At 43.5% G+C, this 25,319-nt stretch overlaps 3 protein-coding genes across 3 annotated transcripts; all 3 read left to right on the plus strand.

The window, feature by feature from the left end:
• Positions 1–2,969: 2,969 nt before the first annotated feature.
• On the plus strand, positions 2,970–6,616 carry LOC115126469 (homeobox protein HMX3-like). Its single transcript, XM_065015808.1, has 2 exons — positions 2,970–5,130; positions 5,755–6,616. The coding sequence occupies exons 1-2, from the start codon at positions 4,815–4,817 to the stop codon at positions 6,357–6,359; spliced, it is 921 nt and encodes a 306-aa protein (XP_064871880.1). The 5' UTR covers positions 2,970–4,814; the 3' UTR covers positions 6,360–6,616.
• A 1,538-nt stretch (positions 6,617–8,154) lies between these two features.
• On the plus strand, positions 8,155–9,452 carry LOC115126470 (homeobox protein HMX2-like). Its single transcript, XM_029656091.2, has 2 exons — positions 8,155–8,536; positions 8,911–9,452. Exons 1-2 carry the CDS (start codon positions 8,257–8,259, stop codon positions 9,444–9,446), a joined length of 816 nt encoding a protein of 271 aa, XP_029511951.1. The 5' UTR covers positions 8,155–8,256; the 3' UTR covers positions 9,447–9,452.
• Positions 9,453–19,306: 9,854 nt separating this feature from the next.
• On the plus strand, positions 19,307–22,923 carry LOC135569003 (uncharacterized). Its single transcript, XM_065015805.1, has 4 exons — positions 19,307–19,328; positions 20,152–20,315; positions 20,510–21,753; positions 22,550–22,923. Exons 1-3 carry the CDS (start codon positions 19,307–19,309, stop codon positions 21,146–21,148), a joined length of 825 nt encoding a protein of 274 aa, XP_064871877.1. The 3' UTR covers positions 21,149–21,753; positions 22,550–22,923.
• Positions 22,924–25,319: the final 2,396 nt, after the last annotated feature.

The following is a 25,319-nucleotide window of genomic DNA, read 5'->3' on the forward strand; positions in this document are numbered from 1 at the left end:
TCAGAGATGCAGCCAAGAGGCCCATGATCACTCTGGATGAACTGCAGAGATCTACAGCTGAGGTGGGAGACTCTGTCCATAGGACAACAATCAGTCGTATATTGCACAAATCTGGCCTTTATGGAAGAGTGGCAAGAAGAAAGCCATTTCTTAAAGATATCCATAAAAAGTGTTGTTTAAAGTTTGCCACAAGCCACCTGGGAGACACACCAAACATGTGGAAGAAGGTGCTCTGGTCAGATGAAACCAAAATTGAACTTTTTGGCAACAATGCAAAACGTTATGTTTGGCGTAAAAGCAACACAGCTCATCACCCTAAACACACCATCCCCACTGTCAAACATGGTGGTGGCAGCATCATGGTTTGGGCCTGCTTTTCTTCAGCAGGGACAGGGAGGATGGTTAAAATTGATGGGAAGATGGATGGAGCCAAATACAGGACCATTCTGGAAGAAAACCTGATGGAGTCTGCAAAAGACCTGAGACTGGGACGGAGATTTGTCTTCCAACAAGACAATGATCCAAAACATAAAGCAACATCTACAATGGAATGGTTCAAAAATAAACATATCCAGGTGTTAGAATGGCCAAGTCAAAGTCCAGACCTGAATCCAATCGAGAATCTGTGGAAAGAACTGAAAACTGCTGTTCACAAATGCTCTCCATCCAACCTCACTGAGCTCGAGCTGTTTTGCAAGGAGGAATGGGAAAAAAATGTCAGTCTCTCGATGTGCAAAACTGATAGAGACATACCCCAAGCGACTTATACAGCTGTAATCGCAGCAAAAGGTGGCGCTACAAAGTATTAACTTAAAGGGGCTGAATAATTTTGCACGCCCAATTTTTCAGTTTTTGTTTGTTATAAAAGTTTGAAATATCCAATAAATGTCGTTCCACTTCATGATTGTGTCCCACTTGTTGTTGATTCTTCACAAAAAAATACAGTTTTATATCTTTATGTTTGAAGCCTGAAATGTGGCAAAAGGTCGCAGAGTTCAAGGGGGCCGAATACTTTCGCAAGGGACTGTATATAAACGTACTGTGTATATATAAACCTACATTCCACTTCCTGGATAAATGTTGCTATAGTAACAGTCTGTCTTCACAACCCTCTTTACTATGGAGAGGTGGTGAGGAAGGACTCTGGGATGTAATCATTTTAGTTCGGTCTGTCCTATATTTGCCTTGAGATCCCATCTTAACAAGACAGGGGATTAGAATGACAGAGAAATTAGCATATTATTATTTTTAATTAAAATAAATTAGCATATTGTTCTTTTCATTCTCAGCACCATTGGTTTCCTAGTTACTGTTGCCTGCCAGTCCTCTAATGAATGTAATTGCTGCCTTTTGATGAAAGTACTATTATCTGGATCACATTGTCCAATGAACAAACAGCTCTTCCCATCCTCTTCTCCCACCCCCCTCCCTTTCTAACAGGACTATGAGATCTGTCATTACGCAGGGGGGGACGACAAGTAGCTGTTCACAACAAGTGTCGTCCTTGAGACTCGGAGCCGACCTCTCAAGGTCAACGGACAGATTATGTGTCCTGTGGAGGTTGTACAAAAATCCACTTCTGTTGATTTTAGGTCTACATGCATGTCTGTAATATGTTTTTGTTTTTTAAAACACCCCTACGTGGACCAGACCAAGTTCAAATACTTTTGATGTTTAAACTCGTTCAGATCCTCTTAACATTGTCACATTAAAAACATCTCACCAAACTATTTATTTGGGAACATAACAAATATATATATATATATCTACTAAACACACTTTCAGCTATCAGCAGGTCCCAGGACATGTTAAGTTAATGAGAATAATTTGTTTGGCCACCTGCACAGACGGAGAGGATGTATGGCTGACCTTTTGACCTCACAGATTAGCGCGTGACGGTCTCTCTTCCAGATGTGTTGTCACTGGTTAAAACAGACACTGGAGCCGTGATTGGCCCGATGGTAACACACCGGAGCAGTGATTGGCCCGATGGTAACACACTGGAGCATTGATTGGCCCAATGGTAACTCACTGGAGCAGTGATTGGCCCGATGGTAACACACCGGAGCATTGATTGGCCCGATGGTAACACACTGGAACAGTGATTGGCCCGATGGTAACACACTGGAGCAGTGATTGGCCCGATGGTAACACACTGGAGCAGTGATTGGCCCGATGGTAACACACTGGAGCCGTGATTGGCTGATTGGCCCAATGGTAACACACTGGAGCCGTGAGTGGCCCAATGGTAACACACTGGAGCACTGATTGGCCCGATGGTAACACACTGGAGCAGAGCAGTGTTTGGCCCGATGGTAACACCTGACAGGGCAGAGTGTTGTCCTCCTGACAGGGCAGAGTGTTGTCCCTCTGACAGGGCAGAGTGTTGTCCCCCTGACAGGGCAGAGTGTTGTCCCCCTGACAGGGCAGAGTGCTGTCCCCCTGACAGGGCAGAGTGCTGTCCCCCTGACAGGGCAGAGTATTGTCCCCCTGACAGGGCAGAGTGTTGTCCCCCTGACAGGGCAGAGTGTTGTCCCCCTGACAGGGCAGAGTGCTGTCCCCCTGACAGGGCAGAGTGCTGTCCCCCTGACAGGGCAGAGTATTGTCCCCCTGACAGGGCAGAGTGTTGTCCTCCTGACAGGGCAGAGTGTTGTCCCCCTGACAGGGCAGAGTGCTGTCCCCCTGACAGGGCAGAGTATTGTCCCCCTGACAGGGCAGAGTGTTGTCCCCCTGACAGGGCAGAGTGTTGTCCCCCTGACAGGGCAGAGTGTTGTCCCCCTGACAGGGCAGAGTGTTGTCCTCCTGACAGGGCAGAGTGTTGTCCCTCTGACAGGGCAGAGTGTTGTCCCCCTGACAGGGCAGAGTGTTGTCCTCCTGACAGGGCAGAGTGTTGTCCCCCTGACAGGGCAGAGTGTTGTCCTCCATCTGACAGGGCAGAGTGTTGTCCCCCTGACAGGGCATAGTGTTGTCCCCCTGACAGGGCAGAGTGTTGTCCCCCTGACAGGGCAGAGTGTTGTCCCCCTGACAGGGCAGAGTGTTGTCCCCCTGACAGGGCAGAGTGTTGTCCCCCTGACAGGGCAGAGTGTTGTCCCCCTGACAGGGCAGAGTGTTGTCCCCCTGACAGGGCAGAGTGTTGTCCCTCTGACAGGGCAGAGTGTTGTCCCCCTGACAGGGCAGAGTGTTGTCCCCCTGTCACATGGTTCACAGGGCAGAGTGTTGCCCCCCTGCCACATGGTTAGAATAAGGTTGATTGGGCTAATGATGGGCTAATGATGGGCTAATGATTGGGCTAATGATTGGGCTAATGATTGGGCTAATGATGGGCTAATGATTGGGCTAATGATGGGCTAATGATTGGGCTAATGATTGGGCTAATGATGGGCTAATGATTGGGCTAATGATTGGGCTAATGATGGGCTAATGATTGGGCTAATGATTGGCTAATGATTGGCTTATGATTGGGCTAATGATTGGGCTAATGATGGGCTAATGATTGGGCTAATGATTGAGCTAATGATTGGGCTAATGATTGCCTACAGGACTTCCTCTCTGCAAATCAGATTATATTCTGAGTGAAACTTCTGTTGTTGCAAGACGTAGTATACACAAGTATTTTAGTATGTTTGTTCATACCAGAAGTTAGGCTTCATTTAAAGTGGGATAAAACTCACTAAACAAATCACTGGTTAATAAATGTACTTCCATATCTGAAATAAATCATTTATATTTGACTTGAAAGATAAATAAAAAACGTTTTTTTTTTTTTCTGGAATATAAAAATGTGCAGCTCATTGTCATCATTCAGACAGCATGTGGCACCAACAGGTGATAATGCAGGTAAAAGCACAACTGTCAGCATCTAGTAAAACAGCCCCCCATTCACCCATTAACAATGACTTAACAGTTTCACCCTATTCATGTTGTACATGCACTGCTAATGAGTAGACCTGTCATTACCACCAATTAGGACATGTGTTTACTTATTAAATGCCTGTTTGACAGGAAGTCATTGTTAGTAACGTCTGAGTGCATTACCCATCTACTTCCATTTTGCTTTCAAATTGGATTTCATGGCCGAAAACACGCCCATCCCATTCAGCCTGGAGGAGGGGGGGTCACAGTCTGGGTTGACTTGTCGGTCAGTGCAAAAATAGATCCTTGGGACGTTTCTACCCCTCAACCCTATACTTAAACCCAATCCTAACCCTATACTTAAGCCCAACCCTAACCATTTTAAATGTCAATGGGGGATGTCCCAAGGATCCCGCCTAGCAGGCCGACCCTACCTACTACCCTGCTCCTGTCCCCTCCTCCCTCCCTTCCTCTGCTCTTCTCTTCTCCCCCCGTAGGCCTACCCTACCTATTCTTGTCCTCCTGTCCCCTCCCTTCCACTGCTCTCCAGTTTCATCTCAAATCCCATTTGCCATTGTAGCCAACATGCCCAATCGCCCAGGACTGCGCGCATTTAACAGTTTTATGTAATCGTTAGTAGAATGCGGTGCAAGTCTGACGCATTGATCATTGTGCCATTTATCATTGCTGCGATCATTCCAGGACAGACCTGCCTCAAGATTTATGCTACATTTTACATTTAAATTCGAGTCATTTAGCAGATGCTCTTATCCAGAGTGATTTACAGAAGTGAGTGCATACAATTTCGCACTTTAAAAAAATATATATATTTTTCTTTATTCTCAAAGCATTCAAAAAAAATAGGCCTATGTTTTACTGAAACACCACGTTTGGGTAACCGGAATAAGGCAACAATATATTCAACTGTTTCTCTTGACGTTTGTTCCCTGTGAGTCATTCAAATGGACAATAAACATTCACAAGCGAAGGCAGAGACGGAACAGGAGACCCGTCCGCCCGCTAAAGACTCACCTTTCTCTATCAAAAACCTGCTCAACTTCGACAGTAAACCTTCCAAACCGAAGACGCTGCTTGCCACCACCAAAGGACTATTGGAAGGAGGTTTCTCTCTCTCCCGGATCGGTGATTTAACTTTTCCTAGTTTTGACATCCCAGCCCAGAGATTTGGATTATCGGCGCACTATTTGGAACGACCGTCGGCGTGGTGGTATCCCTACGCGCTTGGCACATCGGGACACCATCTATACAGGACCGGAGGTAGATTACTACCATACAATTCAATCGGTTCTGATTATACATTTAGCTCATTAGAATACCTCAAATAATGTTTTGGTTATAACGGATTAAATAAGACTACAACATATTTTTAAATCAATTATGCTGCTATAATACTTGCAGTTGGAATAATACTTTCAGTTGGAATAATAGTCAGACTAATGATTAGTAAATGTTTAAAATATATATATATTTCACCTTTATTTAACCAGGTAGGCTAGTTGAGAACACCTTTATTTAACCAGGTAGGCTAGTTGAGAACAAGTTCTCATTTGCAACTGCGACCTGGCCAAGATAAAGCAAAGCAGTTCGACACATACAACAACACAGAGTTACATATGGATGTATAGGTGAACTATGTCTTAAGTAACCTTCATATTGTCATGAATCTTCAGTCGAATATTGCAAAATGTCCCACAACAATTAGGCCTACTGCCTCAATTTGACTCACCAGGCGATTCGGGTCCTTTTAAGAAAATGTACTTGGATGAGTATAATCAAATTGTTAACTATAGTGGTTTAAAAAAAAAAAGTAATTTATGTTTATTTTATGGTTGCATTAATGTTTTCCCTGATTGATAAAACATTGTCGTTTATTTCGTTTAGGGTTTGAGAAGGCCGTCGTGAGAGACACACCATCAACAGGCGGGGAGCGAGGCACACCGGAGCTGCTGCGAAAATCACCCGACCAAGAGGACGACAAAAACAAAAGTACTGATGATGTCGTTCTGGAGGAGAGTGATGGGGATGAACCAAAGAAGGAAGTAGAGTTGGTGAATGACTGGAGGAAAATTAAAGACGAGGACTCGGATAAAAAACCGTGTCGGAAAAAGAAAACGCGGACAGTCTTTTCAAGGAGTCAGGTATTTCGGTTGGAGTCAACGTTCGATATGAAACGGTACCTCAGTAGCTCGGAACGGGCAGGCCTGGCGGCATCCCTACACCTCACAGAGACCCAGGTGAAAATCTGGTTCCAGAACAGAAGGAACAAGTGGAAACGTCAGTTGGCCGCGGAACTCGAAGCGGCCAATCTGAGCCACGCCGCGGCCCAGAGGATAGTCCGCGTTCCCATATTGTACCACGACAACACCGGCTCAGAAACGGGCAGCGCTGGGAACGTGTCAGTCAGTCAGTCGCTACTAACATTCCCTCATCAAATGTACTATTCACATCCACTAGTCACATCCGTGCCGCTCCTGAGACCAGTTTGAGAGACTCATTTATTGTGTTGATATTTATGTATTACAAACATTATTAGGCCTATTTTTATTTATTTTTAATCTATGATAATAGTTGGTGTTGGTTAAAAGGCTTTGTATATTGTACAGGTCTATTATGACAAATGTTGTATTTATTATAATTATTATTTCTATTTTTGTGTCCAAAACTGAAATATTTCCTCCTAATCAAATAATTTCATATTAAATCGTTGTGCGTCCAAAGTAATCTGAACATTTGGCATTGATGTTGCTTTGATTTAACTGATGGGTTTTATATATGCTTTTAAACAGGGTGGAAACGTATAGGTCTGTGTCTCCATGTAGCCTACGACATTTTACAATGCATTACATCGATGTTTTGTATGAGATTAGAACAAATCCTAAGTAAAGTTAATATTTCATCAAGTATAGCCGTTTATGTAATAGTTATATAGTTCTACTGTTCGCTTCACGTACCCGGTATAATGGCTCACAGCTGAAAAATAACCACTACTTTGACCTATATCGTTTTATAGCGCAAGACGGTGAGGACAAATCATACGTTCTTAAGTATGGAAAATCATAGGCTATCCGTCTCACAATGTTATCGCAGACTTTTACTTGTTGTCAACGCGAAATGTAATTTAAAAAAAAAAATCCGTGATAAGAATTTCACCAAATGGCCAAAACATGGAGATTTTTTATTTTTTATTTGTTACATTGCTGAATAAATCGTGAAATACGTTCCCGACTACACCGAGTGTATTTAGAAACATACATACATGTTTTCATCTATACCTTTAATAAAACGTGGGACTTTGGATGTATGTTTCGTATCAAACACATTATGTCCAGTCCTTGCATTAAGATTACATTTTAGAGTTAAACATAGCGCTCCTTTGGGGAAACATTTTAAATTAAATCAATTTAAGGGATTTGACAAGACAATTTGAAGGCTTTAACTTACAGACAACAAAAGCATAGCACTCATTTAATGAAAAAAATAATAGAATATAATAGATTTTTAGCTAATTATAATTCTCTATTGTCAGTGGATGAATCATCCCAGATATATCTTACTGGGCACATACGTCTATTCCTCGTTGGTTCAACGTAATGTCGTTGAAATGGCGGGAAACAACGTTGATTCGGCCAGTGTGCTCAGTGGGATGTGACTCTGGACAAAACAATAAATGATGTCAACGTTACTGATATCAAAAAACATATTACAATAATTTCTTGAATTTGGCCCATAGGCTATATATAGATAGGACTAAAGATTAAGAGATGTCTTCACAAAATAAATTCCATTTAATTTATTCTGGTATTTTCAAGAACAGAATGGGTGAAATCGCCAAAGGCCAATTTTCAGACAGAAACTAGGCGCACATTGGCCTTTCCGAATCCGTCTGAGAGGATTAAAGGCTTGGTTTCACATCTCTGTAAGGAATAAGTACAACGAAATCAGATCACTAATTTGTAACAAACAATAATTAATCTACAATTAGTGGCTATAATTCCGCACGGAATAGTGGAAATTCAAAATAGAGCTATATGTCTACAACATTTGATCTTGAAGGGCATTTTCATGTGTAATATTCAAATATTGACTGTGGAACTTTGGGAAACCGCAGGTGTGCATAGCATTAATTTGTTGCAGACTGAGTTGGGTTGGGGAGCGCTTAGGTGCGTGTGTCTCTCTCCAGCACGGTTTAAAATGACCGGGTCTCTTCCCAGCTTGTGATTGGTCCATGAGAATCCTACCTACGCGCAAACAAAGTAACTGAACGTTGTATGGGAGTGATGGTACTCGGGGAATTCAGACATAACTTTGCAGAAGGAGAACAAACCCGCTTCTGAAAGAATATCCAACGGGTCCACATTTATTGCCTGAAGTTAAAGGTTCTAAATGTTTATCAGAATGAAGAAATCTGAAGACAGTGGCAGTAAAGTATCATTTACCTCAGTTTCCAATTTTACTATTCAGTCAATTCTTGGAACTGTGTCCGAGGACGCGCACAAGGACAGTTGTAATTCTAGTTCCGACGCGGGGCTGCTGCAGAGACAACGCATGCGCTCCGTGTCTTCAGAAGGATTCAGCGGCGGGGAGGATTCTACAGACTTCTACCTTTTACCCGGAGGAAAGAAACCGCGCAATGACCTCAACGATCTCACACTTTCTTGTCTAAGTAAGTGAAAATACTTTATAAATTGTGTTTTATTTTTTTTTGGGGGGGGGGTAGCCTACTTGATTGTTATTCTGATAACAATGACACGTTATATTAAACCTATAACTTTTTATTATTTCTATTGAACGATGTAAGATATGATGATAAAGAATGACAGACTACAGCATTTTTTTGTTTTATTTCTTTTGTTTATTAGAAGTCTAATTGGAGATTTTTCGGCTACTGATAAAAAAATATTATTTTAAACTGCTTGATGGACGAATAAAACGTTTCTTGATTGATGTTAAATGATGCTGTGTTTTTAACACAATAACAAGATAGCCACGTTTTAAATAAGCATTTGGATTGATTACCGTGCTTGCACTATTTTATAGGTGACAAAAACAGACTAATTCTGGGGCAAGAGATGGTGAAGAGACATCAGCTTTTTCATGATTATAAAGAAGGTGACCAGAGATACTACAACCAAACATCACCTGCTATTTCAGAAGAAAAGGGTCATATTGACGACGACGAAACATCCAACTCATCCAAGAAGAAGTCTCGGACCGTATTCTCGCGGAGTCAGGTTTACCAACTAGAATCGACGTTTGACCTGAAACGTTACCTTAGCAGTACAGAACGAGCTAGTCTCGCCTCCAGTCTCCAGTTGACAGAGATACAGGTGAAAACTTGGTTCCAGAATCGGAGGAACAAGTGGAAACGTCTGCTTTCTGCGGAGATAGAAGCGGTGAACATGGCTCACGCGTCATCCGCACAAACTCTGGCTGGGATGCCGTTCTTCTTCAAAGAGAATTTCCGGCTACGGATTCCTGTCCCTGGATCAATTACTTTCCCTACACCTCTATGTTATCCCGGGAGCAACATGCACGCTTTACCTTTGTACAATTTTTATAATAAAATTGAATAGAATGATTGCTTTTTGTAGACTAATTTATTAAATTACAAACTATTTATATTGCCATTATTAGGCTGTGCCATAGGCCTATTTTATTACAACACAGCGAATCATAAATAACCTTACAAAACATCCGTCCTCTGCCTCCCAGTGTATTTTCTTATCTAGATGTAACAGAATAACTTTACGTCCGTCCCCTCGCCCATACCCGGGCGCGAACCATCTGCACACATCAACAACAGTCACCCACGAAGCATCGTTACCCATCGCTCCACAAAAGCCGCGGCCCTTGCAGAGCAAGGGGACTACTACTTCAAGGTCTCAGAGCAAGTGACGTAACCGATTGAAACGCTATTTAGCGCGCACCGCTAACTAAGCTAGCCGTTTCACATCCGTTACATAGATTCTCAGAAAAAAACGTTCTGGATCGAAACAAAAAGGTTTATATTGCTTGCTTCATATACTGTATGGCACCCCCGCAGGTGTTCTTCTTCACTTAACCAACATCGGTTCCATTTAGAACCCTTGGGTTCCATATAGTGTTCTATATGGGATTCCATACAGGGTTCTGGAACCAATTTCGGTTCTATATAGAACCTTAAGCGGTGCCATATATGAAGCAAGCATATATCCCTTTATGGTTCTATCCAGAACCTATTTTCCTAAAATAAGGCTATACCGGTAGGTCACGTCATTCAGTCCCGTCCTATCAGGAAACAATACAGTTTTTATGAGTTACACATTTCATAACAAAAGTCGCAAACGTGAGAAAATGTTACATTGAAAATGTGTGTGTGGGCCATTTCATGCTGAATGATTTTACCTGACGCACGAAAAATGTCCCGAACTGGCTGATGCGAACATGAAATGCCGGTAAATTTGTATAAATGCCGACAGAAAATGTGTTCATTCGACATGGTGGGATCTTTTTGTGTCGGTAAAATTAATTATGATGAGAAATAGCGGTGGAAATGCCTTTATGCGCAAATATTGATATAATAAACATTATATCGATGTGAATTTGGGAGTCACGCAATATGCTGTGTGGTCCTCCCATTTGACTCAGGAAAGCATGCAGTTTATGAGGCTGCAGATTAAATAAATGATGATGAACTTCACAGGATGGTGAATGTGCGAGGTGATTAGCTGGATGCTCCTTTACATTAAATATCATCAGGCAAAAAGTCAGTTTGATGAAAACACATCTCTGATGAGAAAATGCGCATATACTTCGTTTTAAATAAAACGTCACAATACGTTCGCTTTGGCTGTTGGGGGGCAAGGGGCCCCCCAGCTCCGGGAAAATCATTGACAACTACGTGCCAATTTCAAGGGATTGTGAAATACATGTTATAACTACTTGGTTTTAATATCATCACCTATTGAGGATAGTCACAACTGCACACTTCCCGATTATTCCATACAAAACCATTGCCTACATTTAGCTCTATCATACAACAAGTAACTGCATGTTTTTCGTGATCAGTAAACATCAATGATCGTGTCATTTAAGATAGGTGAAGGCACATATCCATTTGATATGTAGCGAGCAAACAATATCATTTAACTTTCTTCATGAGAGATTAGGCTTTTGGAAAAAGCTTAACATCGACAAGTCCTCGTCCTGGTAAAGTTGTCGGACTCCTGTCATTACCACTATAGATGGAAAGCAAATCAAACAATATTAGGATATAGCCATCTAGTTTATCCCCTGAAAGTTAGCTTGTTAACACCCGTTCTGCCAGTCCTTCTGTTAAAGGTCCCCAAAGCACACACATCCCCGGGTCGCTCCTCTTTTCAGTTCGCTGCAGCTCGCGACTGGAACGAGCTGCAACAAACACTCAAACTGGACCGTTTTATCTCCACCTCTTCATTCAAAGACTCAATCATGGACTCTCTTACTGACAGTTGTGGCTGCTTTGTGGGATGTATTGTTGTCTCGACCTTCTTGCCCTTTGTGCTGTTGCCTGTGCCCATTAATGGTTGTACCCTGTTTTGTGCCACTACCATGTTGTGCTGCTACCATGTTGTGTTGCTACCATGCTGTTGTCATGTGTTGCTATGCTATATTGTTGTCTTTAGGTCTCTCTTTATGTAGTGTTGTCTCTCTTTATGTAGTGTTGTCTCTCTTTATGTAGTGTTGTGGTGTCTCTCTCTTTATGTAGTGTTGTCTCTCTTTATGTAGTGTTGTGGTGTCTCTCTTTATGTAGTGTTGTGGTGTCTCTCTTTATGTAGTGTTGTGTTGTCTCTCTTTATGTAGTGTTGTGGTGTCTCTCTTTATGTAGTGTTGTGGTGTCTCTCTATATGTAGTGTTGTGGTGTCTCTCTTTATGTAGTGTTGTGGTGTCTCTCTTTATGTAGTGTTGTGTGGTCTCTCTTTATGTAGTGTTGTGGTGTCTCTCTTTATGTAGTGTTGTGTTGTCTCTCTTTATGTAGTGTTGTGTTGTCTAGGTCTCTCTTTATGTAGTGTTGTCTCTCTTGTCATGATGTGTGTTTTGTCCTATATTTTTATTTCATGTATGTTTAATCCCAGCCCCCGTCCCCACAGGAGGCCTTTTGTCTTTTGGTAGGTCTTCATTGTAAATAAGAATTTGTTCTTAACTGACTTTCCTAGTTAAATAAATATTAAATAAAATAAAACAAATTGACATGATCTGTTATTAGCTAGCTAGCCAATTTGACATGATCCATCAATCAATTAATTAATTTATTTATTTCACCTTTATTTAACCAGGTAAGCAAGTTGAGAACAAGTTCTCATTTACAACTGCGACCTGGCCAAGATAAAGCAAAGCAGTTCGACAGATACAACGACGCAGAGTTACACATGGAGTAAAACAAACATACAGTCAATAATACAGTATAAACAAGTCTATATACAATGTGAGCAAATGAGGTGAGAAGGGAGGTAAAGGCAAAAAAGGCCATGGTGGCAAAGTAAATACAATATAGCAAGTAAAACACTGGAATGGTAGTTTTGCAATGGAAGAATGTGCAAAGTAGAAATAAAAATAATGGGGTGCAAAGGAGCAAAATAAATAAATAAATTAAATACAGTTGGGAAAGAGGTAGTTGTTTGGGCTAAATTTTAGGTGGGCTATGTACAGGTGCAGTAATCTGTGAGCTGCTCTGACAGTTGGTGCTTAAAGCTAGTGAGGGAGATAAGTGTTTCCAGTTTCAGAGATTTTTGTAGTTCGTTCCAGTCATTGGCAGCAGAGAACTGGAAGGAGAGGCGGCCAAAGAAAGAATTGGTTTTGGGGATGACTAGAGAGATATACCTGCTGGAGCGTGTGCTACAGGTGGGAGATGCTATGGTGACCAGCGAGCTGAGATAAGGGGGGACTTTACCTAGCAGGGTCTTGTAGATGACATGGAGCCAGTGGGTTTGGTGACGAGTAGGAAGCGAGGGCCAGCCAACGAGAGCGTACAGGTCGCAATGGTGGGTAGTATATGGGGCTTTGGTGACAAAACGGATTGCACTGTGATAGACTGCATCCAATTTGTTGAGTAGGGTATTGGAGGCTATTTTGTAAATTACATCGCCAAAGTCGAGGATTGGTAGGATGGCCAGTTTTACAAGGGTATGTTTGGCAGCACGAGTGAAGGATGCTTTGTTGCGAAATAGGAAGCCAATTCTAGATTTAACTTTGGATTGGAGATGTTTGATATGGGTCTGGAAGGAGAGTGTACAGTCTAACCAGACACCTAAGTATTTGTAGTTGTCCACGTATTCTAAGTCAGAGCCGTCCAGAGTAGTGATGTTGGACAGGCGGGTAGGTGCAGGTAGCGATCGGTTGAAGAGCATGCATTTAGTTTTACTTGTATTTAAGAGCAATTGGAGGCCACGGAAGGAGAGTTGTATGGCATTGAAGCTTGCCTGGAGGGTTGTTAACACAGTGTCCAAAGAAGGGCCAGAAGTATACAGAATGGTGTCGTCTGCGTAGAGGTGGATCAGAGACTCACCAGCAGCAAGAGCGACCTCATTGATGTATACAGAGAAGAGAGTCGGTCCAAGAATTGAACCCTGTGGCACCCCCATAGAGACTGCCAGAGGTCCGGACAGCAGACCCTCCGATTTGACACACTGAACTCTATCAGAGAAGTAGTTGGTGAACCAGGCGAGGCAATCATTTGAGAAACCAAGGCTGTCGAGTCTGCCGATGAGGATGTGGTGATTGACAGAGTCGAAAGCCTTGGCCAGATCAATGAATACGGCTGCACAGTAATGTTTCAGCAGAGAAGGTAGGGTGAGATTCGAAATGGTCGGTAATCTGTTTGTTGACTTGGCTTTCGAAGACCTTAGAAAGGCATGGTAGGATAGATATAGGTCTGTAGCAGTTTGGGTCAAGAGTGTCCCCCCCTTTGAAGAGGGGGATGACCGCAGCTGCTTTCCAATCTTTGGGAATCTCAGACGACACGAAAGGGAGGTTGAACAGGCTAGTAATAGGGGTGGCAACAATTTCGGCAGATCATTTTAGAAAGAAAGGGTCCAGATTGTCTAGCCCGGCTGATTTGTAGGGGTCCAGATTTTGCAGCTCTTTCAGAACATTTGGGAGAAGGAGAAATGGGGAAGGCTTGGGCGAGTTGCTGTTGGGGGTGCAGTGCTGTTGACCGGGGTAGGAGTAGCCAGGTGGAAAGCATGGCCAGCCGTAGAAAAATGCTTATTGTAATTCTCAATTATGGTGGATTTATCAGTGGTGACAGTGTTTCCTATCTTCAGTGCAGTGGGCAGCTGGGAGGAGGTGTTCTTATTCTCCATGGACTGTACAGTGTCCCAGAACTTCTTTGAGTTAGTGTTGCAGGAAGCAAATTTCTGCTTGAAAAAGCTAGCCTTGGCTTTTCTAACTGCCTGTGTATAATGGTTTCTAGCTTCCCTGAACAACTGCATATCACGGGGGCTGTTCGATGCTAATCAATCAATGTAGCCTGTCTGTCAGCAGAAATCCTGATGAAACACTAAACAATATTGAATTGGGGATCACGTTAGCTGACTTCTCTAGGTTGGCCTACATTGGGGATCATGTTAGCTGACTTCGCTAGGTTGGCCTACATTGGGGATCATGTTAGCTGACTTCGCTAGGTTGGCCTACATTGGGGATCATGTTAGCTGACTTCGCTAGGTTGGCCTACATTGGGGATCATGTTAGCTGACTTCGCTAGGTTGGCCTACATTGGGGATCATGTTAGCTGACTTCGCTAGATTGGCCTACATTGGGGATCATGTTAGCTGACTTCGCTAGGTAGGCCTACATTGGGGATCATGTTAGCTGACTTCGCTAGGTTGGCCTACATTGGGGATCATGTTAGCTGACTTCGCTAGGTTGGCCTACATTGGGGATCATGTTAGCTGACTTCGCTAGGTAGGCCTACATTGGGGATCATGTTAGCTGACTTCGCTAGGTAGGCCTACATTGGGGATCATGTTAGCTGACTTCGCTAGGTTGGCCTACATTGGGGATCCTGTTAGCTGACTTCGCTGGGTAGGCCTACATTGGGGATCATGTTAGCTGACTTCGCTAGGTAGGCCTACATTGGGGATCATGTTAGCTGACTTCGCTAGGTAGGCCTACATTGGGGATCATGTTAGCTGACTTCGCTAGGTTGGCCTACATTGGGGATCATGTTAGCTGATTTCGCTAGGTTGGCCTACATTGGGGATCATGTTAGCTGACTTCGCTAGGTTGGCCTACATTGGGGATCATGTTAGCTGACTTCGCTAGGTAGGCCTACATTGGGGATCATGTTAGCTGACTTCGCTAGGTTGGCCTACATTGGGGATCATGTTAGCTGACTTCGCTAGATTGGCCTACATTGGGGATCATGTTAGCTGACTTCGCTAGGTAGGCCTACATTGGGGATCATGTTAGCTGACTTCGCTAGGTTGGCCTACATTGGGGATCATGTTAGCTGACTTCGCTAGGTTGGCCTACATTGGGGATCATGTTAGCTGACTTCGCTAGGTTGGCCTACATTGGGGATCCTGTTAGCTGACTTCGCTGGGTAGGCCTACATTGGGGATCATGTTAGCTGACTTCGCTAGGTAGGCCTACATTGGGGATCATGTTAGCTGACTTCGCTAGGTAGGCCTACATTGGGGATCATGTTAGCTGACTTCGCTAGGTTGGCCTACATTGGGGATCATGTTAGCTGACTTCGCTAGGTTGGCCTACATTGGGGATCATGTTAGCTGACTTCGCTAGGTTGGCCTACATTGGGGATCATGTTAGCTGACTTCGCTAGGTAGGCCTACATTGGGGATCATGTTAGCTGACTTCGCTAGGTTGGCCTACATTGGGGATCATGTTAGCTGACTTCGCTAGATTGGCCTACATTGGGGATCATGTTAGCTGACTTCGCTAGGTAGGCCTACATTGGGGATCATGTTAGCTGACTTCGCTAGGTTGGCCTACATTGGGGATCATGTTAGCTGACTTCGCTAGGTTGGCCTACATTGGGGATCATGTTAGCTGACTTCGCTAGGTAGGCCTACATTGGGGATCATGTTAGCTGACTTCGCTAGGTAGGCCTACATTGGGGATCATGTTAGCTGACTTCGCTAGGTTGGCCTACATTGGGGATCCTGTTAGCTGACTTCGCTGGGTAGGCCTACATTGGGGATCATGTTAGCTGACTTCGCTAGGTAGGCCTACATTGGGGATCATGTTAGCTGACTTCGCTAGGTAGGCCTACATTGGGGATCATGTTAGCTGACTTCGCTAGGTTGGCCTACATTGGGGATCATGTTAGCTGACTTCGCTAGGTTGGCCTACATTGGGGATCATGTTAGCTGACTTCGCTAGGTAGGCCTACATTGGGGATCATGTTAGCTGACTTCGCTAGGTTGGCCTACATTGGGGATCATGTTAGCTGACTTCGCTAGATTGGCCTACATTGGGGATCATGTTAGCTGACTTCGCTAGGTAGGCCTACATTGGGGATCATGTTAGCTGACTTCGCTAGGTTGGCCTACATTGGGGATCATGTTAGCTGACTTCGCTAGGTTGGCCTACATTGGGGATCATGTTAGCTGACTTCGCTAGGTAGGCCTACATTGGGGATCATGTTAGCTGACTTCGCTAGGTAGGCCTACATTGGGGATCATGTTAGCTGACTTCGCTAGGTTGGCCTACATTGGGGATCCTGTTAGCTGACTTCGCTAGGTTGGCCTACATTGGGGATCATGTTAGCTGACTTCGCTAGGTTGGCCTACATTGGGGATCATGTTAGCTGACTTCGCTAGGTTGGCCTACATTGGGGATCATGTTAACTGACTTCGCTAGGTAGGCCTACATTGGGGATCATGTTAGCTGACTTCGCTAGGTAGGCCTACATTGGGGATCATGTTAGCTGACTTCGCTAGGTAGGCCTACATTGGGGATCATGTTAGCTGACTTCGCTAGGTTGGCCTATATTGGGGATCATGTTAGCTGACTTCGCTAGGTTGGCCTACATTGGGGATCATGTTAGCTGACTTCGCTAGGTAGGCCTACATTGGGGATCATGTTAGCTGACTTCACTAGGTAGGCCTACATTGGGGATCATGTTAGCTGACTTCGCTAGGTAGGCCTACATTGGGGATCATGTTAGATGACTTCGCTAGGTTGGCCTACATTGGGGATCATGTTAGCTGACTTCGCTAGGTTGGCCTACATTGGGGATCATGTTAGCTGACTTCGCTAGGTAGGCCTACATTGGGGATCATGTTAGCTGACTTCGCTAGGTAGGCCTACATTGGTTGGAGAGAAAAAAATTACACAAGGTTTACTTTCGAACATTCTAAACTCCTTGCACACAGAACACCCAGCCGGCGATGGTGATATAACTGAGTAGAACAATCCTCCTACACCAGACTGACACATTACCTACATCCTTCATTGTTTAGCCAACTGTACATAGTTTCTACCGGTATCTTGCAAAGTAAACATAATCAGTTAATATGGCTCGTTTTCACTAGCAAGCAGGACATTACCTTGTTCTGGTTAGATGGTACATTACCGTGTTCTGGTTAGATGGTACATTACCGTGTTCTGGTTATACGGTACATTACAGTGTTCTGGTTAGGCGGTACATTATCGTGTTCCGGTTAGACGGTACATTACCGTGTTCTGGTTAAATGGTACATTACCGTGTTCTGGTTAAATGGTACATTACCATGTTCTGGTTAGACGGTACATTACTGTGTTCCGGTTAGACGGTACATTACCGTGTTCTGGTTAGACGGTACATTACCGTGTTCCGGTTAGACGGTACATTACTGTGTTCCGGTTAGACGGTACATTACCGTGTTCTGGTTAGACGGTACATTATCGTGTTCTGGTTGACGGTACATTACTGTGTTCTGGGTACATTACCGAGAAGGTACATTACCGTGTTCTGGTTAGACGGTACATTACCGTGTTCTGGTTAGACGGTACATTACCGTGTTCTGGTTAGACGGTACATTATCGTGTTCTGGTTAGACGGTACATTACCGTGTTCTGGTTAGACGGTACATTACCGTGTTCTGGTTAGATGATACATTACGTTGTTCTGGTTAGATGGTACATTACCGTGTTCTGGTTATACGGTACATTACCGTGTTCTGGTTAAAATGGTACATTACCGTGTTCTGGTTAGATGGTACATTACCGTGTTCTGGTTATACGGTACATTACCATGTTCTGGTTAGGCGGTACATTATCGTGTTTTGGTTAGACGGTACATTACCGTGTTCTGGTTAGATGTTACATTACCGTGTTCTGGTTAGACGGTACATTACCATGTCTGGTTAGGCAGTATATTACCGTGTTCTGGTTAGACGGTACATTACCGTGTCTGGTTAGGCAGTACATTACCGTGTTCTGGTTAGACGGTACATTACCGTGTCTGGTTAGGCAGTATATTACCGTGTTCTGGTTAGACGGTACATTACCGTGTCTGGTTAGGCAGTACATTACCGTGTTCTGGTTAGGCGGTACATTACCGTGTTCTGGTTAGGCGGTACATTACCGTGTTCTGGTTAGACTGTACATTACCGTGTTCTGGTTAGACGGTACATTACCGTGTTCTGGTTAGATGGTACATTACCGTGTTCTGGTTAAATGGTACATTACCGTGTTCTGGTTAAATGGTACATTACCGTGTTCTGGTTAGACGGTACATTACCGTGTTCCGGTTAGACGGTACATTACTGTGTTCCGGTTAGACGGTACATTACAGTGTTCTGGTTAGATGGTACATTACCGTGTTCTGGTTAGACGGTACATTATCGTGTTCTGGTTAGACGGTACATTACCGAGAAGGTACATTACTGTGTTCTGGTTAGACGGTACATTACCGTGTTCTGGTTATACGGTACATTACTGTGTTCTGGTTAGACGGTACATTACCGTGTTCTGGTTAGACGGTACATTATCGTGTTCTGGTTAGACGGTACATTACCGTGTTCTGGTTATACGGTACATTACCGTGTTCTGGTTAGACGGTACATTACCGTGTTCTGGTTATACGGTACATTACCGTGTTCTGGTTATACGGTGCATTACCGTGTTCTGGTTATTACATTACCGTGTTCTGGTTAGACGGTACATTATCGTGTTCTGGTTAGACGGTACATTACCGTGTTCTGGTTATACGGTGCATTACCGTGTTCTGGTTAGACGGTACATTATCGTGTTCTGGTTAGACGGTACATTACCGTGTTCTGGTTAGGCCGCAGAGAGAGGGTAGCTTGTTGGTGTGCTGGTAGCATATAGCAGCACGGTTTGATAGTGGGTCAAGAATCCAGCACAGCAAGTTTGTATGAAGGTCTAGATATTACATTTGTAAATAGTAATATGCTCTAAAACGCTCTGGTGACAAACAAACTTTGCTGCCCTGTTTCCAATCGTCCACATGGCTGGGAGGACCTATTCAAGTAGGTAAATATATTTTGAAAATGTACAAACAAAACAATGTATTGTTAGCTAACTAGCTACAGTGCAGGCTTACTCAAATGAGCTGCTAACATGGCTAGCTAACTAGCTACAGTGAAGGCTTACTCAAATTAGCTGCTAACATGGCTAGCTAACTAGCTACAGTGAATGCTTACTCAAATGAGCTGCTAACATGGCTAGCTAACTAGCTACAGTGCAGGCTTACTCAAATGAGCTGCTAACATGGCTAGCTAACTAGCTACAGTGCAGGCTTAATCAAATGAGCTGCTTACATGGCTAGCTAACTATCTAGCCAACTTTACATTTTTGATTTATTTTACCTTTATTTAACTAGGCAAGTCAGTTAAGAACAAATTCTTATTTTCAATGACGGCCTAGGAACAGTGGGTTAACTGCCTGTTCAGGGGCAGAACGGCAGATTTGTACCTTGTCAGCTCAGGGGTTCCGGTTACTAGTCCAACGCTCTAACCACTAGGCTACCCTGCCGCCTCTATACTGTATAGATAGCTAGCTAAGTGAATTAAATATCACCAGCTACCTAACTTCATATTCGCTAGCTATCTTGATGCATTTGTCACTGTAAAAAAAAAAATCTCTAAATGCATTTGTAGGTAGCTAGCTAACAGCTATAGAGGAGGATGACAGGATAGCAGCCCCACATGTCAAAGTGAGAGAGGAGGCTATTCTGGATAGGGCAGGTACTTTTGTCTAGTTCCTGTCCCTTGGAAGTGAGGACGGAGATTATAGTAACATAATATTAAGTGCGGTCTAATTTGAGTATAATTGATGTCTTTATCTTGTGAGGTTTTCTGTCCTCAGATACAGAGAGCTGTGAAAGCCTGTCTGCAGATGAAGAGGTCTCGGTGAAGAGCAGTGGCTCTCAGTCCTGGTCCTGGGGACTCAAAGAGGGGGGCACATTGTTGTTTTTGCCATCTGATTCAAATGATCAACTCATCATCAAGCTTCAGGTGTTTTTATTTATGTAGACATTTGTGATGCTGTCCTTGATATGATCCTGCTGTTGTCACAAGCACATGTGTGTGAACATGCATCTATCCAATGTGATCATGATTTTGTTATAAGAGATATTATACTTTAGTAATCCGAAATGACCTGGTGATGTTAAAGTCTAATAATTACATTATCTTCCATATTCCTACAGATACCTGGAGAGTCCTTCAAAACGATTTCCTACAGTTACCGTGTGGGGCACTGCAAGGTTGGGAGACCAGAGCCATCTAGGTCTGCCTCCTGGGGAAATTCAGGTTGTGTGAAGGCTACCTGTGTCCTGCGTAACTTCATGAGGATGGACACGAGGACCAGGAGGGGATCTGCAGCTCGCCGCCGTGTCCCAGAGGAGGAGTCTGCTGCTCTGCAGGAGGGGTTCTGCTGCTCACCACCGTGTCCCAGAGGAGAGGTCTGCTGCTCTGTAGGAGGGGTTCTGCTGCTCACCACCGTGTCCCAGAGGAGGAGTCTGCTGCTCTGCAGGAGGGGATCTGCAGCTCGCCGCCGTGTCCCAGAGGAGGAGTCTGCTGCTCTGCAGGAGGGGATCTGCAGCTCGTCGCCGTGTCCCAGAGGAGGAGTCTGCCGCTCTGCAGGATGTTTCAAGGATGGGCTCCAACAACGCAGCAAGAGAGGCAATCCGTGTGTGGGAGATTTTCAATCTCCTACTTCTTCGAAGAGGGTGCTGTTCCCTGGCAACACCGTAGACTACACTATGCACAACCAAAGGCTCTTTAAAGAGGGTGCTGTTCCCTGGCAACACAATAGACTACACTATGCACAACCAAAGGCTCTTTAAAGAGCCATCCACATTGCAATAAGAGTATTCTTCCATTTACTTAACTATGTCAAATGCAGTTATTCAATTCCCAGTTTCTCGCCCTTTGATTTCTACTTCTCAGGTAAGGTTGTGATGTCTGTAAAACAGAACGGGCTATTTTTAAGTCACCCATATTGAAACTATGTAGAACCATTAGACCCCCTATAACCCACACACTCGTGTATCAATGTGATTGATGGATTGTGTTGAGCAGTGAGCAGGCTCAGGTGTATAACTGTGGCTCCTTCCACCTTCAAAGAACATACAAGGGGGCCAACCATGGACAATAGGAAGACACTTCATTATTTCTATAACTACGATGTATTGTTCGTCCTTGTGGGTCCGTACATGTTTTTCAGCATAAAGTTCTCTGCAGCCACTTAGTGTGGTGTGGACACCAGGTGAGGCCACACACACAGATTCCTGTTGAACACTGTCGCTTTAACTACCTTATTTTCTCAATAACAGTCTCTCTCCTTCACTTCATCCTTCTTTTCCTTAAATCATCTAGGTTATATCAGCTGTGTCGGTGAACCCCTCACGCATCTGAACTGGCTGACAGAGAGGGCACAGCATGATCAGAGGTGAGAGGTCACTTGGTCAGGCCAACAGGGAAGTATTATGAAAGAGATGCTTTTACATTGAAATACAGATAGAGATGCAGTAGTCCCAGAGTTAATGATCCCAGGTCAGTTTATAGTATACAGGAAGTATTATTAAAGAGATGTAGTAGTCCCCGAGTTAATGATCCCAGGTCAGTTTATAGTATACAGGAAGTATTATTAAAGAGATGTAGTAGTCCCCGAGTTAATGATCCCAGGTCAGTTTATAGTATACAGGAAGTATTATTAAAGAGATGCAGTAGTCCCAGAGTTAATGATCCCAGGTCAGTTTATAGTATACAGGAAGTATTATTAAAGAGATGCAGTAGTCCCAGAGTTAATGATCCCAGGTCAGTTTATAGTATACAGGAAGTATTATTAAAGAGATGCAGTAGTCCCAGAGTTAATGATCCCAGGTCAGTTTATAGTATACAGGAAGTATTATTAAAGAGATGCTTTTACATTGAAATACAGATAGAGATGCAGTAGTCCCAGAGTTAATGATCCCAGGTCAGTTTATAGTATACAGGAAGTATTATTAAAGAGATGCTTTTACATTGAAATACAGATAGAGATGCAGTAGTCCCAGAGTTAATGATCCCAGGTCAGTTTATAGTATACAGGAAGTATTATTAAAGAGATGCAGTAGTCCCAGAGTTAATGATCCCAGGTCAGTTTTGCATTTCACCTTCTTATTATGATGACTTGAGTGCTAAAATAAAACATATAAAAAACACAAGGCTGAAACATGCTAATTCCATCTGTCTCTCGTCTGCAGGTATGATTTGATGTGAGAGAGGATGCCAACCCCCAGTCCCGTCATCGTCACCTCACCCGCTCTTAAAGATAACCTCTGGGCCGACGAGAGACACTATTATGTCATTGTGATGAACTGAGAGAATATTGGGGTAGCACCGTGATTCATTAATCATGTGCTGCCTTCCCTGCCCCTATGTTCTTACCTCTTTCCCTTTCTGTCTTTTACACCTCTCTTTCCACCTCCTCTTTCCCTTTCTGTCTTTAACATCTCTCTCTCCACCTCCTCTTTCCCTTTCTGTCTTTTACACCTCTCTCTCCACCTCCTCTTTCCCTTTCTGTCTTTAACACCTCTCTTTCCACCTCCTCTTTCCCTTTCTGTCTTTAACACCTCTCTCTCCACCTCCTCTTTCCCTTTCTGTCTTTAACACCTCTCTTTCCACCTCCTCTTTCCCTTTCTGTCTTTAACACCTCTCTTTCCACCTCCTCTTTCCCTTTCTGTCTTTAACACCTCTCTTTCCACCTCCTCTTTCCCTTTCTGTCTTTTACACCTCTCTTTCCACCTCCTCTTTCCCTTTCTGTCTTTAACACCTCTCTCTCCACCTCCTCTTTCCCTTTCTGTCTTTTACACCTCTCTCTCCACCTCCTCTTTCCCTTTCTGTCTTTAACACCTCTCTTTCCACCTCCTCTTTCCCTTTCTGTCTTTTACACCTCTCTCTCCACCTCCTCTTTCCCTTTCTGTCTTTAACACCTCTCTTTCCACCTCCTCTTTCCCTTTCTGTCTTTTACACCTCTCTTTCCACCTCCTCTTTCCCTTTCTGTCTTTAACACCTCTCTCTCCACCTCCTCTTTCCCTTTCTGTCTTTTACACCTCTCTCTCCACCTCCTCTTTCCCTTTCTGTCTTTAACACCTCTCTCTCCACCTCCTCTTTCCCTTTCTGTCTTTAACACCTCTCTCTCCACCTCCTCTTTCCCTTTCTGTCTTTAACACCTCTCTCTCCACCTCCTCTTTCCCTTTCTGTCTTTAACACCTCTCTCTCCACCTCTTTCCCTTTCTGTCTTTTACACCTCTCTCTCCACCTCCTCTTTCCCTTTCTGTCTTTAACACCTCTCTTTCCACCTCCTCTTTCCCTTTCTGTCTTTAACACCTCTCTCTCCACCTCCTCTTTCCCTTTCTGTCTTTAACACCTCTCTTTCCACCTCCTCTTTCCCTTTCTGTCTTTAACACCTCTCTCTCCACCTCCTCTTTCCCTTTCTGTCTTTAACACCTCTCTTTCCACCTCCTCTTTCCCTTTCTGTCTTTTACACCTCTCTTTCCACCTCCTCTTTCCCTTTCTGTCTTTAACACTCTCTCTCCACCTCCTCTTTCCCTTTCTGTCTTTTACACCTCTCTCTCCACCTCCTCTTTCCCTTTCTGTCTTTAACACCTCTCTCTCCACCTCCTCTTTCCCTTTCTGTCTTTAACACCTCTCTCTCCACCTCCTCTTTCCCTTTCTGTCTTTAACACCTCTCTCTCCACCTCCTCTTTCCCTTTCTGTCTTTAACACCTCTCTCTCCACCTCTTTCCCTTTCTGTCTTTTACACCTCTCTCTCCACCTCCTCTTTCCCTTTCTGTCTTTAACACCTCTCTTTCCACCTCCTCTTTCCCTTTCTGTCTTTAACACCTCTCTCTCCACCTCCTCTTTCCCTTTCTGTCTTTAACACCTCTCTTTCCACCTCCTCTTTCCCTTTCTGTCTTTAACACCTCTCTCTCCACCTCCTCTTTCCCTTTCTGTCTTTAACACCTCTCTCTCCACCTCCTCTTTCCCTTTCTGTCTTTAACACCTCTCTTTCCACCTCCTCTTTCCCTTTCTGTCTTTAACACCTCTCTCTCCACCTCCTCTTTCCCTTTCTGTCTTTTACACCTCTCTTTCCACCTCCTCTTTCTTCCTCTGTTTTTATAATTCACAACAGATGTGCATCGAAGTAAAGATTGAACTTATATTTATAATATAATATTCCAATTATAATATTTATAATGCATGTATTTATAGCACTTGGATAATGAACTTCTTTCAATAAAGTGTTTCACATTCTCTACTGGTTGAAATTAAGTCTCGTTTGATGAAATAGTGCACCTGTCCTGTGTTTATCAGGTCAATGCAGATGAAGGGAATTAGATATGAAGGAGATGAACTGGTTTTAGAGTATTTACATGACGCATAAGAAGTGTAGTGCACTGTTTTAAAAATATATATTTCTGTATATATGAATTACAAATCAGCCTTTAACTAGTTAAATCATGTTTTTAGTCTATTAGTTAGAGTGTGTAACCATGATGTCCCAGGACCAAGATTGGTAAACACTGTTGAAGTGTATAACTGTAATACATACATGAAGACACGGCGTCATTCAAAGACTGGAGTTTGATACTCCTGGTATTGGATATGACTGAAAAACCACCTCAAAGACATTCATACCTGAACTGCACATTTATTTACCAAGGTAGAGTACATGATCAGTGAATATATTAAATGTTCAGGCTACAATGTGGGGATCTCATGCACGGTAATAACTACATGTATATATGACTTTGCATCCTTGCCACAAAGTTATTCTATTCTACTCAATCTATAGGCTTCATTAATGTCATTCAGACTGTTTTGAAGATGATACAACTGGCTATGATTTGTTATGACATTATAATCACATTTACTTCCATCCTAGTATTTTTGTCAGCCATCTTTGCTGAAGAAAGTCTCCAGCCTTGGGTCTCATAGCTTCAAATTTGTCATGGGAGCCACTCGATATGA

This window comes from Oncorhynchus nerka, unplaced genomic scaffold, assembly GCF_034236695.1.
Source record: "Oncorhynchus nerka isolate Pitt River unplaced genomic scaffold, Oner_Uvic_2.0 unplaced_scaffold_1273, whole genome shotgun sequence".
Classification (NCBI taxonomy): Eukaryota; Metazoa; Chordata; class Actinopteri; order Salmoniformes; family Salmonidae; genus Oncorhynchus; species Oncorhynchus nerka.

Coding starts and splice junctions, on each gene's coding strand:
- LOC135569003 (XM_065015805.1), top strand. CDS start 19,307: ATGGCTGGGAGGACCTATTCAA. Junction 19,329..20,151: donor GGCTGGGAGGACCTATTCAA/GTAGGTAAATAT, acceptor TTATCTTGTGAG/GTTTTCTGTCCTCAGATACA. Junction 20,316..20,509: donor AACTCATCATCAAGCTTCAG/GTGTTTTTATTT, acceptor ATATTCCTACAG/ATACCTGGAGAGTCCTTCAA.
- LOC115126469 (XM_065015808.1), top strand. CDS start 4,815: ATGGACAATAAACATTCACAAGCGAAGGCAGAGACGGAACAGGAGACC. Junction 5,131..5,754: donor CCATCTATACAGGACCGGAG/GTAGATTACTAC, acceptor TATTTCGTTTAG/GGTTTGAGAAGGCCGTCGTG.
- LOC115126470 (XM_029656091.2), top strand. CDS start 8,257: ATGTTTATCAGAATGAAGAAATCTGAAGACAGTGGCAGTAAAGTATCA. Junction 8,537..8,910: donor TCTCACACTTTCTTGTCTAA/GTAAGTGAAAAT, acceptor ACTATTTTATAG/GTGACAAAAACAGACTAATT.